The sequence below is a fragment of the Scyliorhinus canicula genome, chromosome 9 (genome assembly GCF_902713615.1).
Source record: "Scyliorhinus canicula chromosome 9, sScyCan1.1, whole genome shotgun sequence".
Lineage (NCBI taxonomy): Eukaryota > Metazoa > Chordata > Chondrichthyes > Carcharhiniformes > Scyliorhinidae > Scyliorhinus > Scyliorhinus canicula.
The window spans coordinates 196,144,186-196,158,629 of record NC_052154.1 but is presented as its reverse complement, the minus strand read 5'-3'; the positions used below and the strand labels follow the sequence as shown (position 1 = coordinate 196,158,629).

The 14,444-nt window shown below is 43.9% G+C and overlaps 1 protein-coding gene across 4 annotated transcripts in view; it reads right to left on the bottom strand.

Moving 5' to 3' along the window:
- Window positions 1-14,444, bottom strand: part of LOC119971992 (src substrate protein p85-like) — a 66,642-nt gene that overhangs the window by 14,400 nt on the left and 37,798 nt on the right. For 3 of the 4 annotated variants that reach the window (XM_038808417.1, XM_038808418.1, XM_038808419.1), the window contains exons 5-9: window positions 13,630-13,740; window positions 12,344-12,454; window positions 6,393-6,503; window positions 4,872-4,927; window positions 272-341 (exon numbers count right to left, since the gene is read on the bottom strand). In XM_038808417.1, the coding sequence (XP_038664345.1) occupies window positions 272-341; window positions 4,872-4,927; window positions 6,393-6,503; window positions 12,344-12,454; window positions 13,630-13,740 (459 nt within the window). The remainder of the gene's footprint in view (window positions 1-271; window positions 342-4,871; window positions 4,928-6,392; window positions 6,504-12,343; window positions 12,455-13,629; window positions 13,741-14,444) is intronic. The other variant, XM_038808420.1, reaches the window with a different exon arrangement.

The following is a 14,444-nucleotide window of genomic DNA, read 5'->3' as shown; positions in this document are numbered from 1 at the left end:
AAAAAAAAAGTCATGAAGTTGTGGAAACCTCTCTCCCAGAGTGCCAATCCGCAGCAAGGAATTGGCACAGCGCAGCAAGTTCCAAATGTTTAAAAATAAAATTAATCGTTATACTGAAAATCAGTCACGTACCACAGAAGCTGGAGAGAGGCAAGCTTCACCACAGTCAGTATAAAGGAAATTTAGTAACTCGAGGGGACTAATAGACAAGGGTAACGTCACGAGCAGACCACACAAAATGGTTGAATTAAGCCTTGAAGGTCATACGTACCAGCTTCCACCGGCTTGGTTTTCTGATAAGCTGGTGCCAACCTATCAATATCATCAAAGGATGCTGCACTCTGTAATCAGAAAGTTTGGCATTAGGAACAGCTTTCTGCAACACCCGTCTATTATTGCCGCCTTCTCCATGACATTCTCTCCCCTGCTGTGCGTCAGCTAGGCAGTTAGTTTTTTTAATACTGTTGCAAGGCATCTTGTTTGAGGCTCTCAGTTGGAAAAAGCTTAACTCGTTAACTTATAGCAGACATAAAATTAATGCATATTTAGTATAAATGTTAGCAGGCTCGGATGTCAAACAGAAAACTGTTGCCTTGTTACAGAGGGCAGCATTCACCACAGCGCTCGGAACAACTTCTTGGCAAAGGCTGAGAAGCCAAATCAGGAACGAACATGAAAGCATGTATTGGAAGTCTAGGAAACAGGATTTTCATCTCTACGGGGATGAGCCCACGTCCAAAAAAAACCAGATACATTAAAGCAGTTTCCAAGAGCTCTCACTGGACAATAAAAGTGCGTGTTGCAGTCACTATTTTCCTGAATTCTGGTCACTGTTTAAAGTCCAGACAGTGAGGGAGCAGGGGGAATAGCAAAAGTGAAATGAAAGAAATGGGAGGAGAAGATCGACATACATTAAATCTACTATTGAGGACTTTCAAGGACAAAACGGAAATGCTTCCTTTTTTTGCTTTGCTAATCACTTCTGATTGTGCCATGGGCATTCAGAGAAAATAACAACTTTTAAATACAACTTTAACATAAAGCACCCCAGTTCACTTCACAGGGGAATATCAGGAGATTTTATTTCCTGAATGCTTCCAAGAAAGGGGATTTGAGTTACAGGCTTGGGTACGGTCAACAAGAGAAGATAACGGCTTAAGGACTAGAGGAGACGGATTTAAAGTATTGGGCAAGAAACGAAGGGGAAATGTGAGCGAGAACCTTTTGTTTTTGTAGATTTAGAGTATTCAATGATTGTGTTTTTCAATTAAGGGGAAACTTAGCGTGGCCAATCCACCTACCCTGCACACCTTTTGGGTTGTGGGGGGTGAGACCCACGCAGACACAGGGAGAATGGGCAAACTCCACACGGTCAGTGGCTCGGGGCGAGGATCAAACCCAGGTCCTCGATGCTGCGAGGCAGCAGTGCTACCCACTGCATCACCGTGCCACCCTAAGAACCTCTTTTTGCGCGGCAATTGGTAATAGCCTGGAACTTGGGGAGGAGGTGTCACGAGAGGAGTGGAAGCAGCAATGATCAGAGATTTCAGAAGGCAATTGGATGGACACTGGAAGGGAGTAAAGTTGCAGGGTCACAAGGCAGAGCGGGGGAATGGGGCATGACCCCCACGGAGTGCGGCATACTCAATGAGCCAAATGGCCTCCGAGAGATACTTGGGCAATGACTAGAAGCTTGGCCAATGGGTTAGGTTTTAAAGAACATAAAGGTGGAAAGCAAATAGAGGCGTGGAGTGGCTTTTATATTTTAATATCAAACTGAGGGAGAGAATGCGGCAGCCCTGGGATTGGGAGGATACGGGTCAAATGCGGTTTTATCTAAATAAAATAAAAAACAAATATAACAAAGCAAATGCGTGTACAATTTCCAATAGGACTTGGTTAGGTACAAATGGCATTTGGACATGTTTTGAGTGGCCTGTTATAGAAATAATGTGAGAGCCATTTGGAAAATAAGATTCTCTATGAAGGTAGCGGAGAGGAGGGATCTGAAAGGCTGTAGTTCAACGCACTGGAGTTGGTTATTAGAACATGAAAGCATTAAAAAGGGGAGATTGTGTCCCAATGGTGGGGTCTCGATGACTGAGGTTTAAACTCATCAATATCAAAGTGATATGGAATACGTTACCACAAGTTGCAATTGAAACCAAGTCGGTCACGATACTTGAAAAAGAGATTTAAAACGTTCTCGAGAAGACAAACTGTTAACAGGTAATGCACGGAAAATAGGACTAGAGATGACAACTCCAGGATATACTAGCATCAGCACGATGGGCCACATTGGGCAGCACGGTAGCATTGTGGATAGCACAATCGCTTCACAGCTCCAGGGTCCCAGGTTTGATTCTGGCTTGGGTCACTGTCTGTGCGGAGTCCCCGTGTTTGTGTGGGTTTCCTCCGGGTGCTCCGGTTTCCTCCCACAGTCCAAAGATGTGCAGGTTAGGTGGATTGGCCATGATAAATTGCCCTTAGTGTCCAGAATTGCCCTTAGTGTTGGGTGGGGTTACTGGGTTATGGGGATAGGGTGGAGGTGTTAACCTTGGGTAGGGTGCTCTTTCCAGGAGCCGGTGCAGACTCGATGGGCCGAATGGCCTCCTTCTGCACTGTAAATTCTATGATAATAATAGCCTGCTCCAAAGTTTTAAATTACTATGGTTCTATTAGGGTTCAACTCCACAGATCTTCACTTGAATCTTAAGGTTTACAATCTGTTTTTATTCTACAATCACCATCCATCCACAAATTCAGATGCGGGTGATGAACATATTAAAGTTAGATTTTAATTAAAGATGGATACAGCAAAACAAATGGCACCAGAGTAATCTCCACAATAGTTTTGACCATAGTGAGGAATTTCCCCAGAGTTTTCCGCCCCCAAACGGGCCGGTTTTTAAAAATAATTCACACAATCCTAAAGCGGATTCAGGTGGGAGGGAGCCCTGGGCGTATACACATCTATCTTTGAAGGTGGCTCGACAGAATTGAGTGTTCAGAAAATCTATGGCAGGACAGAGTCGAGATTACAAAAGCAAGTGGATTATGTTAAACTCGTATAGAACACTGGTTTGGCCTCCACTAGAGGATTATATTCAATTCTTGGCATCACCATCTAGGAATGACATGGAAGCAGTAGGTACAGTGTAGAAATGATTCACAAAAATGGTTCCACATTGAGGAACTTTAGTTGTGTAGACAGATTGGCGAGGTTGGAACCATGTTCCTTGGCAAAGATGGAGGGGAGCTTTAATAATAAAATGAGTCTTATAATTGATTCAAGGCAGCACGGTGGCACTGCAGCCTCACGGCACCGAGGTCCCAGGTTTGATCCCGGCTCTGGGTCACTGTCCGTGTGGAGTTTGCACATTCTCCCCGTGTCTGCGTGGGCATTCCACAACCCAAAGATGTGCAGTCTAGGCGGATTGGTCACAACAAATTGCCCCTTAATTGGAAAAAATTAATTGGGTACTCTAAATTTCAATTAAAAAAAATAATTGATTCAAAATCATGGACAGAGTAGATGGGGAGAAACTGCTCCCATTGGTGGAAGGATTAAGAACAGGGTCAGCACGGTGGCACAGTGGTTAGCATTGTTGCCTACGGCACTGAGGACTCGGGTTTGAATCCCGGCTCCGGGTCACTGTCCGTGTGGAGTTTGCACATTCTCCCCGTGTCTGCGTGGGTTTCATCCCCACAACCCAAAGATGTGCAGGTGGATTGGCCACGCTAAATTGCCCCTTAATTGGAAAAAATAATTGGGTACTCTAAATTTATTTTAAAAAACAACAAGAGGGCGAGATTTAATGTAATTGGTAAAAGAAGCAATGCAAACACAAGGACACAGTGAGTGATTGGGATCTAGAATACGCTGTCTGAAAGCGTGGTGGAGGCACGAGAGGCAAATGGATTATGTGAAAAAGGAAGAATGTGCAGGGCTGTAGGGAGGCGGCCAGGACCTGACACTCGGTAAATTGTTCCTTCAGAGAGCCAGCACAGGGGGTGTTCGGCCAAATGGCAGAAAGAGGCCATTCCGTTTTCTTCCCTTTCCCAGGCTATCTGGCTTTTTGATCGGACAGTCTATATGATGATGCACAAGTTATCATAATTTGTTTGGGACAGGCCTGCTCAACCAGAAGGTCTCATCCTGCATGTAATTGTTTGCATGCTTTTCTAGATTTGATGCAAAATTAGCTGGGTGGGTTTATAATATATATTTTTTTAATAGTTTCTTTAGTATTGTGGCTACAAGACCGGGTCAGAGGCTGGAAATTCTTCAGCGAGTAATTCACCTCCCGACTTCCCAAAGCATTTCCACAATATACAATGCCACAAGTCAGGGGTGTGATGGGATATTCTCCACTTGCCAGGATGAGTTCAGCTCCAACAACACTCAAGAGGCTCGATGCTATCCCGGCCAATGCAGCTCGCTTGATTGGCACCCCACCCAGCACATTCACTCCCTCCATTGCCCACACACTGTGGGGTATACTCGATCTAAAACTGTATTGCAGGAACTCACGCAAGGCTCCTTTGACAGCACCTTCCAAACACTCGACCTGCCCAGTTGAAAGTCAAGTACAGCAGATACCTGGGAACCCCACCACCTGTAGGTTCACCCCCAAGTCACTCACCACCCCTGACTTGGAAATATATTGTCGTTCCTTCACTGTCACTGAGGAAAAATCCTGGAACTCCCTCCCTAACAGCACTGTGGGTGTACCTACACCTCACGGACTGAAGTGGTTCAAGATAGCGACGCACCACCACCTTGTCAAGGGCAATTAGGGATGGGTAACAAATACTGCCCTAGCCAGAGACACCTACACCCCATGAATGAAAAGATTTTAAAAACTCACCTTATCCATCCGGTCTTTTTGGACACCGTACTTTCCTCCAAATCCCTTTGAATAGTCTGAAATAAAAGGTTCAGAGAGTAAGTTTCAGCTGAGTAAATGGTATTCAAGGGCAAGCAGAATGACCATGCGACATTTAGTGAAAGCAGCCAAATTGAATGCAAAAGGCTTCTCATTTTAATTGGCAGCCAAGGTTGGATTAGGCTCAAGTAGATTGGCCATGAGAAGGGGAAAAATTATACTGACGCAAGTTATCCATTTGGCATTTTGTTTGTCCGCCTTTTGAAATGGATAAGCAGAGTTTATAACAAGAAAGTAAATGAGATGTCGGAATGAATGACCTGACTATTCCAGGCATGCTAATGTCAGGCTTTCAGAAAGAAAGGTGGTGATAGCTTCGATTGAGGTAAATGTACAAGCAGAAATAAAGTCCATAGATCACAGGACAATAACAAATAAATGCACCAGTTTGCAGCACAGACCTTTGAGGCATTTAGCTGAAAAATTACTTTTATGCCCCATTTGCCCTGGGATCAGGAAATAAACTGGATGATACATGCCCACAATGATCTATCCCAGATTCAGAACTCTCTTCACCAGCCCCCCCCCCCCCCCCCCCCTCTCCCCGCCACACCCACACGCTCCCCCAAATAAAACTGGGTTTCTGTGGATCAATGTTACCACAATGGTCAATGGTGTTGTCTATAATCACCTCAATACCACCACTTCAATTGTAAAGGGCATTCAGTCCAGAGCACTGCTAGAAGCGGTTTCCCCAGGTCACGGAGAGGCAAATGCTCCTTAAAATATGGATATTTAGATTAACCACCTTGATTAGACTACGTACTGGCAGCCTGGCTACCTGGGGCACTCCAGCTAACATTTCGATGAACCTGATCACGAGGACGGTTTCACTCAAATGTTCCTGATGTATAACGTTGAACTGAGGGATTCAAACGAGAGCAACAAGTCTATTGGGGCAATCTTAAACATTTGGGGTTTAAGTAAACATTGACTGCTCATCGAAGAAAGATCCGAAGCACTAATGTTTCAGTGTGCTTTACTGGATCACAATGGAGGCAGCCGCAAGGTAGCACTTGCAGACTGGAGCTTGTATCGAATATTTGCTGCTGTAGGAGAAGCCATGTACCTACGCTGAGGAAGTCAGAATAAGGTATGGAAGATGGCGGGCTGCTTGCTGCTGCATCAACGTCCTTTCAGAGCTGTTGGGGGAACGTTATCTGGAAGTGATAACTGCACAGCTCTCACGGGCTTCTCACCAATGTATGTTTGGCACATCGACAGGGAGACCGTGTGGGGTAACAGGCAGCAGGCTCCGCTGCCGCTCAGGGACACCTCCGTGCGAGCCAGTGCTTCCAGGAGGGAAGGGAAGGAATGTGGGGAGAAATCCACTTCTAACACCCACTGCAAAATACTGGAGAAAAGAAAAAGCCGCTGAAAGGGTCTGTGCTTAAATCTAATGCATTTTAAGAAGCCAGAGTGTAGCCTGGCATCAGACTCTGCCTTGTTGAGATTCGTGCTTGGCCAGTTTTTCCTTGTAATCGAATCCCACCGCAGATTTGTCCTGGTTTTCTGTCTCAACACCATATTTCCCGCCGAAACCTCTCTTATAGTCTGTGAATACACATGCAACCAAGACAAGGACGACGACAACAAAAAAAAAGAAAACAAGCCAAATTAGGTCGGACATGTTATACAACAAAAAAAAACACAAAAAAAAAAGCGAACAGTACAATATTGTACAAAACTGTAAAAACAACCAGATTGGTTCAAAATGTTACACAATTTAGTGAGTTTTCTTTTGTTAAGAACAATTGGATTCTTGTTAAACACCATAATCTGCAAATGCCAGTTAGTTCTACCAAAGCTGTTTTGGGCTTAGCTTTAAGCCAGTGCCCATGGCAAAGGGCAAACACCACTGTTAGTGATCAGCAACACAAACAAGCTCCTTTAGCCCACAGCACAGAACGTTGCAGAAACCTTTTCAAATGCCAATGACAACCAAGCCTCAAAAATAAAAAAAATTGGTCTCCTACCCATTTAACTTTGAGGACTAAGCACTGACAAATCCTGATTTAACAGATGGAGATCACTGTTTGGAGCCTGTGCTTATGGCAACTGCACGGGATTTGGAGAAGTTCTTTATATCGGTCACAGAATAGCCATTGAACAAGTTAGTGACAATCTATTTTCCACTGGCTAATAAGCACCCCAAACTCAATTCATGACCCATTATCCCAAAGCTTATTTATCGATAACAAAAAACATTAACTAGTGTTTTTTTATTGATTCATTCATCGGATATGGGTGTCACTGGCATAGGTAGCATCTATTGTCCATCCCACAATCCCCCTAGACGATGCAGGTCACATGTTTGGGAGGTTCTGTCAAAGGCATGGTGCAAGTTCTTCAGTTCCAGATTCAAAGTCAAGACTCCACAAAGTGCTGTTTTCTCTGTAACTGAGACAATTTTGGATAGTATTGTGTCATCAAATATCAAACCATCCAAGTGCAGTAATGATGGCACACACACGCATGCACACATGCACAAAATAGACTTACGGCTGCTTAGTTAACAAAGGCAAAACAATTCTATTGTGATTATTGCTGAAGAAATATACAGACAGTGTTCGTTTCCAGGAAAGAATCGCAAGTCAAATGCCATAAAGTCGGAATGGATTTTCCATCGGATCCAATGATATAAATGGGGAATTGGTTCCTGAACTAATGCCAGAAATCGTACATGGGGCGCCCAGTGGTGTTAAATACTCTCAACTCTTGCCCTGTCAAATTGCTGAGGCGACTGTTGATGCCTGCATGCCTTAGCGCAAGTTCCTCGGTTAGTGTGGGAGATAAAATGAAGCCATCGATCACTGTCAGTTGCCTGTTTAAGCTTGAATTTCTGAGAGTCTGGGTGCTTATTAAATAAAATATAAGCATAAAATGCCGTAAAAAGTGCCCAGAAAAATCAACAGAATAACACAACTCATTTGCAACCTAATAAAGACGGTTCAACCTGTCCAGTCATACAGACGGGCAGCGCAGAACATCAATGCGCGTGTATGCACCGTACCAGCCCCCCCGGACAGGCGCTGGAATGTGGCGACTAGGGGCTTTTCACAGTAACTTCATTGAAGCCTACTCGTGACAATAAGCGATTTTCATTTCATTTTTCATGAACGTGCTGGCAAGGCATAGTACAGCCAAAGCAGATGTTGTAAAGTAGGAATGGGGTGCCAATTCATAAAAGCGAATGCCGTTCGTCGTAAATCGAATGCCACGAAGTTGAGGACTGTCTGTAGTCTAGAAGTTAGAGTCAGATATTTCAGCAGTGAAATTGGGAAATGTTGCTTCATACAGAGGGTGGTAGAAGTTTGGGACTCACTTCCTCATTTGGTCATCGATGTTAGATCAATTGTTAACTTTAAATCTGAAATTGAAAGGTGCTGAGGGATATGAGGCAAAGGTTAAATGACGGATCAGCCATAATCTCACTAATTGGCCTAACTCCGGTTCCTAACTTTCTCTTGGGAATAATGTGAAAATTGAACAATTAATGCAATAAGAGAGAGAACATGAAGAAGTAAACTTTGAGTGCTAAAATTTTCTTTAATCTGAAATCATTTAAATTGTACTTAATTAAACTGCAATAATAAAGCTACCTGATATTGGAGTCACATTACTGATATTTGCTTCAGAATGCCGACACCTATCTGTAAGCGGAAAATTCATCATTCAAGCTGAACCTGAGGTGAGGAGTGAAATTCCATTACATTTTCCAACTCCTTTACTCCCTCGTGAAGCAAAGATAAACCAGATTATGGCTCATGTTTAAGTACCGACACATTACCAGGTACCTGATCCACGACTTTAGCATTCACTTCCTCCAGCATTGGTGCACCGTGTACATCACCTCGAAGGTGATCTGAAGCAACTTGCCAAGACTTCATTGACAACACTTCTCAAACCCATGACTTCTACCCTCTGGAAGAATAGGAGCAGGGATTGGGAACACCACCACCTGCAAATCCACCCCCCCCCCCCTCCCCGGCAAATCCACCCCCTCCCCCTCCAAGTCAATTCCGATTTAGAAATATAATGGTCAGCGGGTCATAATCATGGAACTCCCATCCTTGCAAAACTGAGAGTGCACCTACAATACATGGACTGCAGTGGTTTCAGGGGCAATAATAGATGGGCAGTAGACGCTGGCCCTACCAACGATGCCCACATCTCTTGAACAAATCAGATAATATTTACAGAATTTGCTTTTGTGAAATAAACTCAAAAGAAATGAATTGTGGTGAAGTACATTGCTACAATATATTTTTACGTCCAGTTATTACTGCAAGGCATATCCTGCCAGATAGAGAAGTGGAAACAGAGTCCGTAATAGTTCAAAAGGGAGATGTTAATGTTTGAAATAGAAAGACTACAGGGCATAGGGAAGAAACAGAGCAGCATGACAGTGTAAATCTGAGAGCTGAGAGCTGGCACAAGTACGATGGGATGATTAGTGTGCAATTCTATATGCCTAGTTATCAAATCTAATGTGTTTAATAGAACGTTTTCCTAAAAAGGTCACCGAGACAGTGTTTGTGTGTGTGTTTTTTTTAAATGCAGATCTTGAGAACAGGACATGTGAGCAGTCAAAATGACATTGATAGTCTGATGAAATCTCCCTTTCCAGGAAGATGCGCAGGTATACCCTCGCGGAAATGCAACGTGCTTTCAAACTGAAGTTAACAACGCACCTTGTTCATTTATCTCCGTACAGAAGTCGCACTGCCCCCCTCACCCTCCCCAACATCGTGCCCCATCATTTTCCAGGGAGTGGGGTGGAATTTGTTCGAGCCCACCCAATGAAAAACAAGCGTGAGAACTGTGGCGTTGGCTTCTTTTGAAATGAAAGGAGCATCGCGTGTCTCTGCAGGGTGATTGAAAAGGCAGAATCACATGCATGCTTCTGGAACTGCTCAAAGAGACTGCAATTGATGCAGTTACACCATTGAAAAGATGAGGGGACAGCAGAGTTCTGTGTTTTTAATTGTCCCTGACTAATGCCGTTATTGTCAAATCACTGTGGGTTGCATTCCTGCCACCAGCTATTGACAACCTAAACCAGCTGCTTTATCTTCAATTGTCCACACAATCTGCAGCATCAACAATTGGGCAGGCATTGTCACTGGTGTGTTTTGTGTGAGGAATCCAATTTATCAGCATAGCGCAGGAAATCCTGACAACTGACAGAAGCTAAACTTGCTGACCACTGTAACAGTGGGCGTTTTAACCAAACAAAAAACAAAATTTCAATTGGACAATACTAAACTTGTTCTCCTGTTGAAAAACTTCCAACCAACTCGAACTATAATGAGTTTGTCAATAGCAGCTAATGCCAAAATATTGCACAGAACATTCTCATCATCGGCTCACATATCAGGTGGAGAATTACGCTTCAAAAAAAAATCTTACAGAGCCGGAGTCAGAATCCTTACACACAGGAAGTCCATTGAGTCCATGCTGCATGTGGGGAAATCCAGTTACCCCCACTGCACCCCCCAGCTCTGCACCTTTATTCCCCTTCCTGGCCACCCAATTAACTTTTGAAATCATCATCACCTGGGCTTCCATCACCGACCATCTCCCATGATGGTAGCCGAATTACGTCCCTATCTTCACTTTTGGGAGAGATGCGACAGTTTAGCGAAGGACCATCGCTTCTTTATCCAAAAAGAGTGGTTAGAATGTGAAACATCTTCCCCCACGGGGCAGTTGAGGTGAATAGCAGAAAGACGTTTAAAAGGAACCTTCCAACACCAGGTTAAAGTCCAACAGGTTTGTTTTGAATCACTAGCTTTCGGAGCACAGTTCGACTTCTTACTATCTTTTAAGGAGTCCATGGGCAGCACGGTAGCATTGTGGATAGCACAATCGCTTCACAGCTCCAGGGTCCCATGTTCGATTCCGGCTTGGGTCACTGTCTGCATATCCTCCCAGTGTGTGTGTGGGTTTCCTCCGGGTGCTCCGGTTTCCTCCCACAGTCCAAAGATATGCAGGTTAGGTGGATTGGCCATAATAAATTGCCCTTCGTGTCCAATATTGCCCTTAGTGTTGGGTGGGGTTACTGGGTTATGGGGATAGGGTGGAGGTGTTAACCTTGGGTAGGGTGCTCTTTCCAAGAGCCAGTGCAGACCCGATGGGCCGAATGGCCTCCTTCTGCACTGTAAATTCTATGATCTATGATACCCCTCAGGATCTTATACGCTTCAATCAAGTTGCTCCTTGTTCTTCTCAACTCCAGAGGATGCAAGCATCGCCTGACTAATCTTTCCTCATAAGACAACCCACCAATCCCAGGTATTAGTCAGGTAAACTTTCACTGAAATACATCCAATTTAAGGAAGGATGGAGACCAATACTGTACCCAGTGCTCCAGACGTGTTCTCACCAATGCCCAGTATAACTGAAACATTACCTCCCTAACTTTTGTAATCATTTCCCCTCACAATGAACAACTTTTTATTAGCTTTCCTATTTACTCATAGTAACTGCATACTAACCGTTGCAATTCATGCAGTAGAGCACACAGATCCCTTTGCATCTCAGAACTCTGCCATTTAGTTCATATTCTTTTTTTTTAAGCTTTCCTACCAAAAGGGACAATTTTCCCACATCATACGACAGATCTTTGCCCACTCACTTAACCTGTGTATATCCCTTTACTGCCTCGTTTTTTCCTTGTTGCATCTTACTTCCCTACCTACCTTTGTCCATTCAGTAAATTTAGCACCCATACTGTCATCCAACCATAGAAATCATAGAAATTACAGTGCAGAAGGAGGCCATTCGGCCCATCGAGTCCAGGCACCGGCTCCTGGAAAGAGCACTCTACCCAAGGTCCACACCTCCACCCTATCCCCATAACCCAGGAACCCCACCCAACACTTTTTGGTCACTAAGGGCAATTTATCATCACCAATCCACCTAACCTGCACATCTTTGGACTGTGGGAGGAAACCGGAGCACCCAGAAGAAACCCACGCAGACACGGGGAGGATGTGCAGACTCCGCACAGACAGTGACCCAAGCCGGAATCGAATCTGGGACCCTGGAGCTGTGAAGCGATTGTGCTATCCACAATCATTTGTGTAAATTGTAAAACATCGAGGCCCCAGCACTGATCCCTGTGGCACACCATTCATTACATCTTGCCAGCTTTACTTCAGTTTTGAGGGAGCAGACACACTCTTTCACTCCTTTCCCTTCGTTCCACATTCTAAGACTCTCCCTTTCTCACGCTCACACAAGTCTGCGCTTCTTGAGTCATAACTATTTTGTGCTGTTCCCAGCAAACTACCAGTCTCTGGCTGGAACCATCACCATCGACAACGCTCAATAATTCCTACAGATTTGCCACTTATCTCGAGTATATCAAAAAGTTACTGAACACTTACCTTTCTGAGATTCGTGAAGCTGTGTCGTCTCTTGGTGATCCCAGCCCAAGGCATTCTTGTCCTGTCGATCTGTCTGGACACCAAACTTTCCACCAAAACCTTTGACGTAGTCTAAGTAAATCAAACATCAATTTGTTTGGAAGTGAATAGTGGGACTATCCCAAAACATAGGCTAATAATAAAAACTACTGCAAGGGGAGGAGGACTAGGTGACAATGGAAGGGAAACAGGGATTTCAAATTGATCGGAGACAAGTGGTTAGCACTGCTGCCTCAACGCCAGGGACCTGGGTTCAATTTCAGCCTCGGGTAACTGTGTGGAGTTTGCACCCCCCCTCATTTCTGCAAAGGGTTTCCGCCGGGTGCTCCGGTTTCATCCCGCAGTCCAAAGATGTGCAGGTTAGGTAGATTGGTCATATTAAATTGCCCCTTAGTGTCCATAGCTCAGGTGGGATTGCAGGGATAGAGTGGGGAAGTGGGCCTAGCTAGGATATTCTTTTGGAGGGTCAGTGCAGAGTCGATGGGCTAAATGGCCTCCTTTTGCACAGTAGGGATTCCATGATTTCTATGAAATAGGATGAAAGCTCCCTGCACCAGGAGCCTAGGAGGAACCATTACATTAATGGAGTTGACACTTCCAACTCAATTCTAAGTGGATTTGGATCCATAATTCAAAATATTAATGAGCAATTAATAATATCATTCAGAAAATATTAAGAGATAGAATTAGCCATTCAGTCCCTTGAGCTTATTCCATTATTCACTTAAATCATGGCTGAGCTTTACCTTAATTCCAAATTTTAAACTTGGTTCCTTAACCTTTAAAACTCTAGCCAAACAAAACTATATTAAATAATCAGTGTTAATGATCTTACAGGAGATCATTAAGTTGGGAAAGAGAAATGTGACAACGGTTGGTTTAAAGCAGAGTGCGAACACAATGTAAACGGAGGGTATTATCCTGCACTCTCTCGTGTACTGCATTAGACCTCATTCGATACTGACCATAGGGAAGAACCTTTCAGTGATCAAGACCCACATCACTCACCTGGATAAGCACAAAAGAAAATACACCAGACAAAAGAACTCCCGTTAAAGCATGCCACGATTAACTGGAAGAGGCAGCCACTTTCAAAACTAGCATTGTAAATTCGTACACCATTACCAACATTCTTCAGATTCCTTACATTCTGTGCAGACAGTCAATACACGAGGAGCAATCGCACTTCAAGCTGCAAAACGCCAGTCACCACATTATCCAAATCAACACTACCTTTGGGGACCAACCTTTTTGTGATTCATGCTTTTCGGTTTTCCCTTGGTATTCAAAGCCAACAGCACTTTTGTCCACTTTATCCTTTTCCACTCCATATTTGCCACCAAATCCTTTGGAATAATCTGCAGCAAACCAAAGTGTAACTTTAAATTAAGGCTGAATAATTTTACTGGATAGAAAAGACACCTTCCGGCTTTCTTCAAAATAAAAGCTTGTTTGGGGTGTACCTGAAAAGTAAATCACCGTTGGTACGATTGTCCATTCACAGCTGGACACAAAAGGTTACCTGACCAACCCCCTCGGACCCGAATTGAAATTCAACCGACAGCCATGAATGGCTGATTAGGCCAAGTCACGTCTTCACATCCGCACATTTCTCTAGTTTACAAAATTATTTGAATTCACAAATGAAACGTGGCATCAGAATGGAAATTAAGTCATTCAGAAGCTACCCGAATGTTTTCAAACAATTCCGGGAGGTGCAGTGGGTGGCGGGGAAGGACTGACAATGAAGAGAATTTCTCGATCAGGAAACAGTTCCCTGGAACATGTATTTTCAGTTAAATAGTCTAAACTTGCAAGATCCAGATATGTGCTGTAATATCTTTGTTCATTGCACCCCATTCTAATGCAATGTCATTTGAAGTAGGAAAATAAAATGTCAAGCTCAGCCATTGCTTCATTTTGTGAACACATGAACTAAAATTTAGCAGTTTTTGCATAACTAGAACCAGATTATCTAACCAGCAACTGGAAAACCTTTGCAAGCATATGGGACAATTGCAAGATCAACCAAAAGATGTCAAGACTGATACAGGGAGAGAGG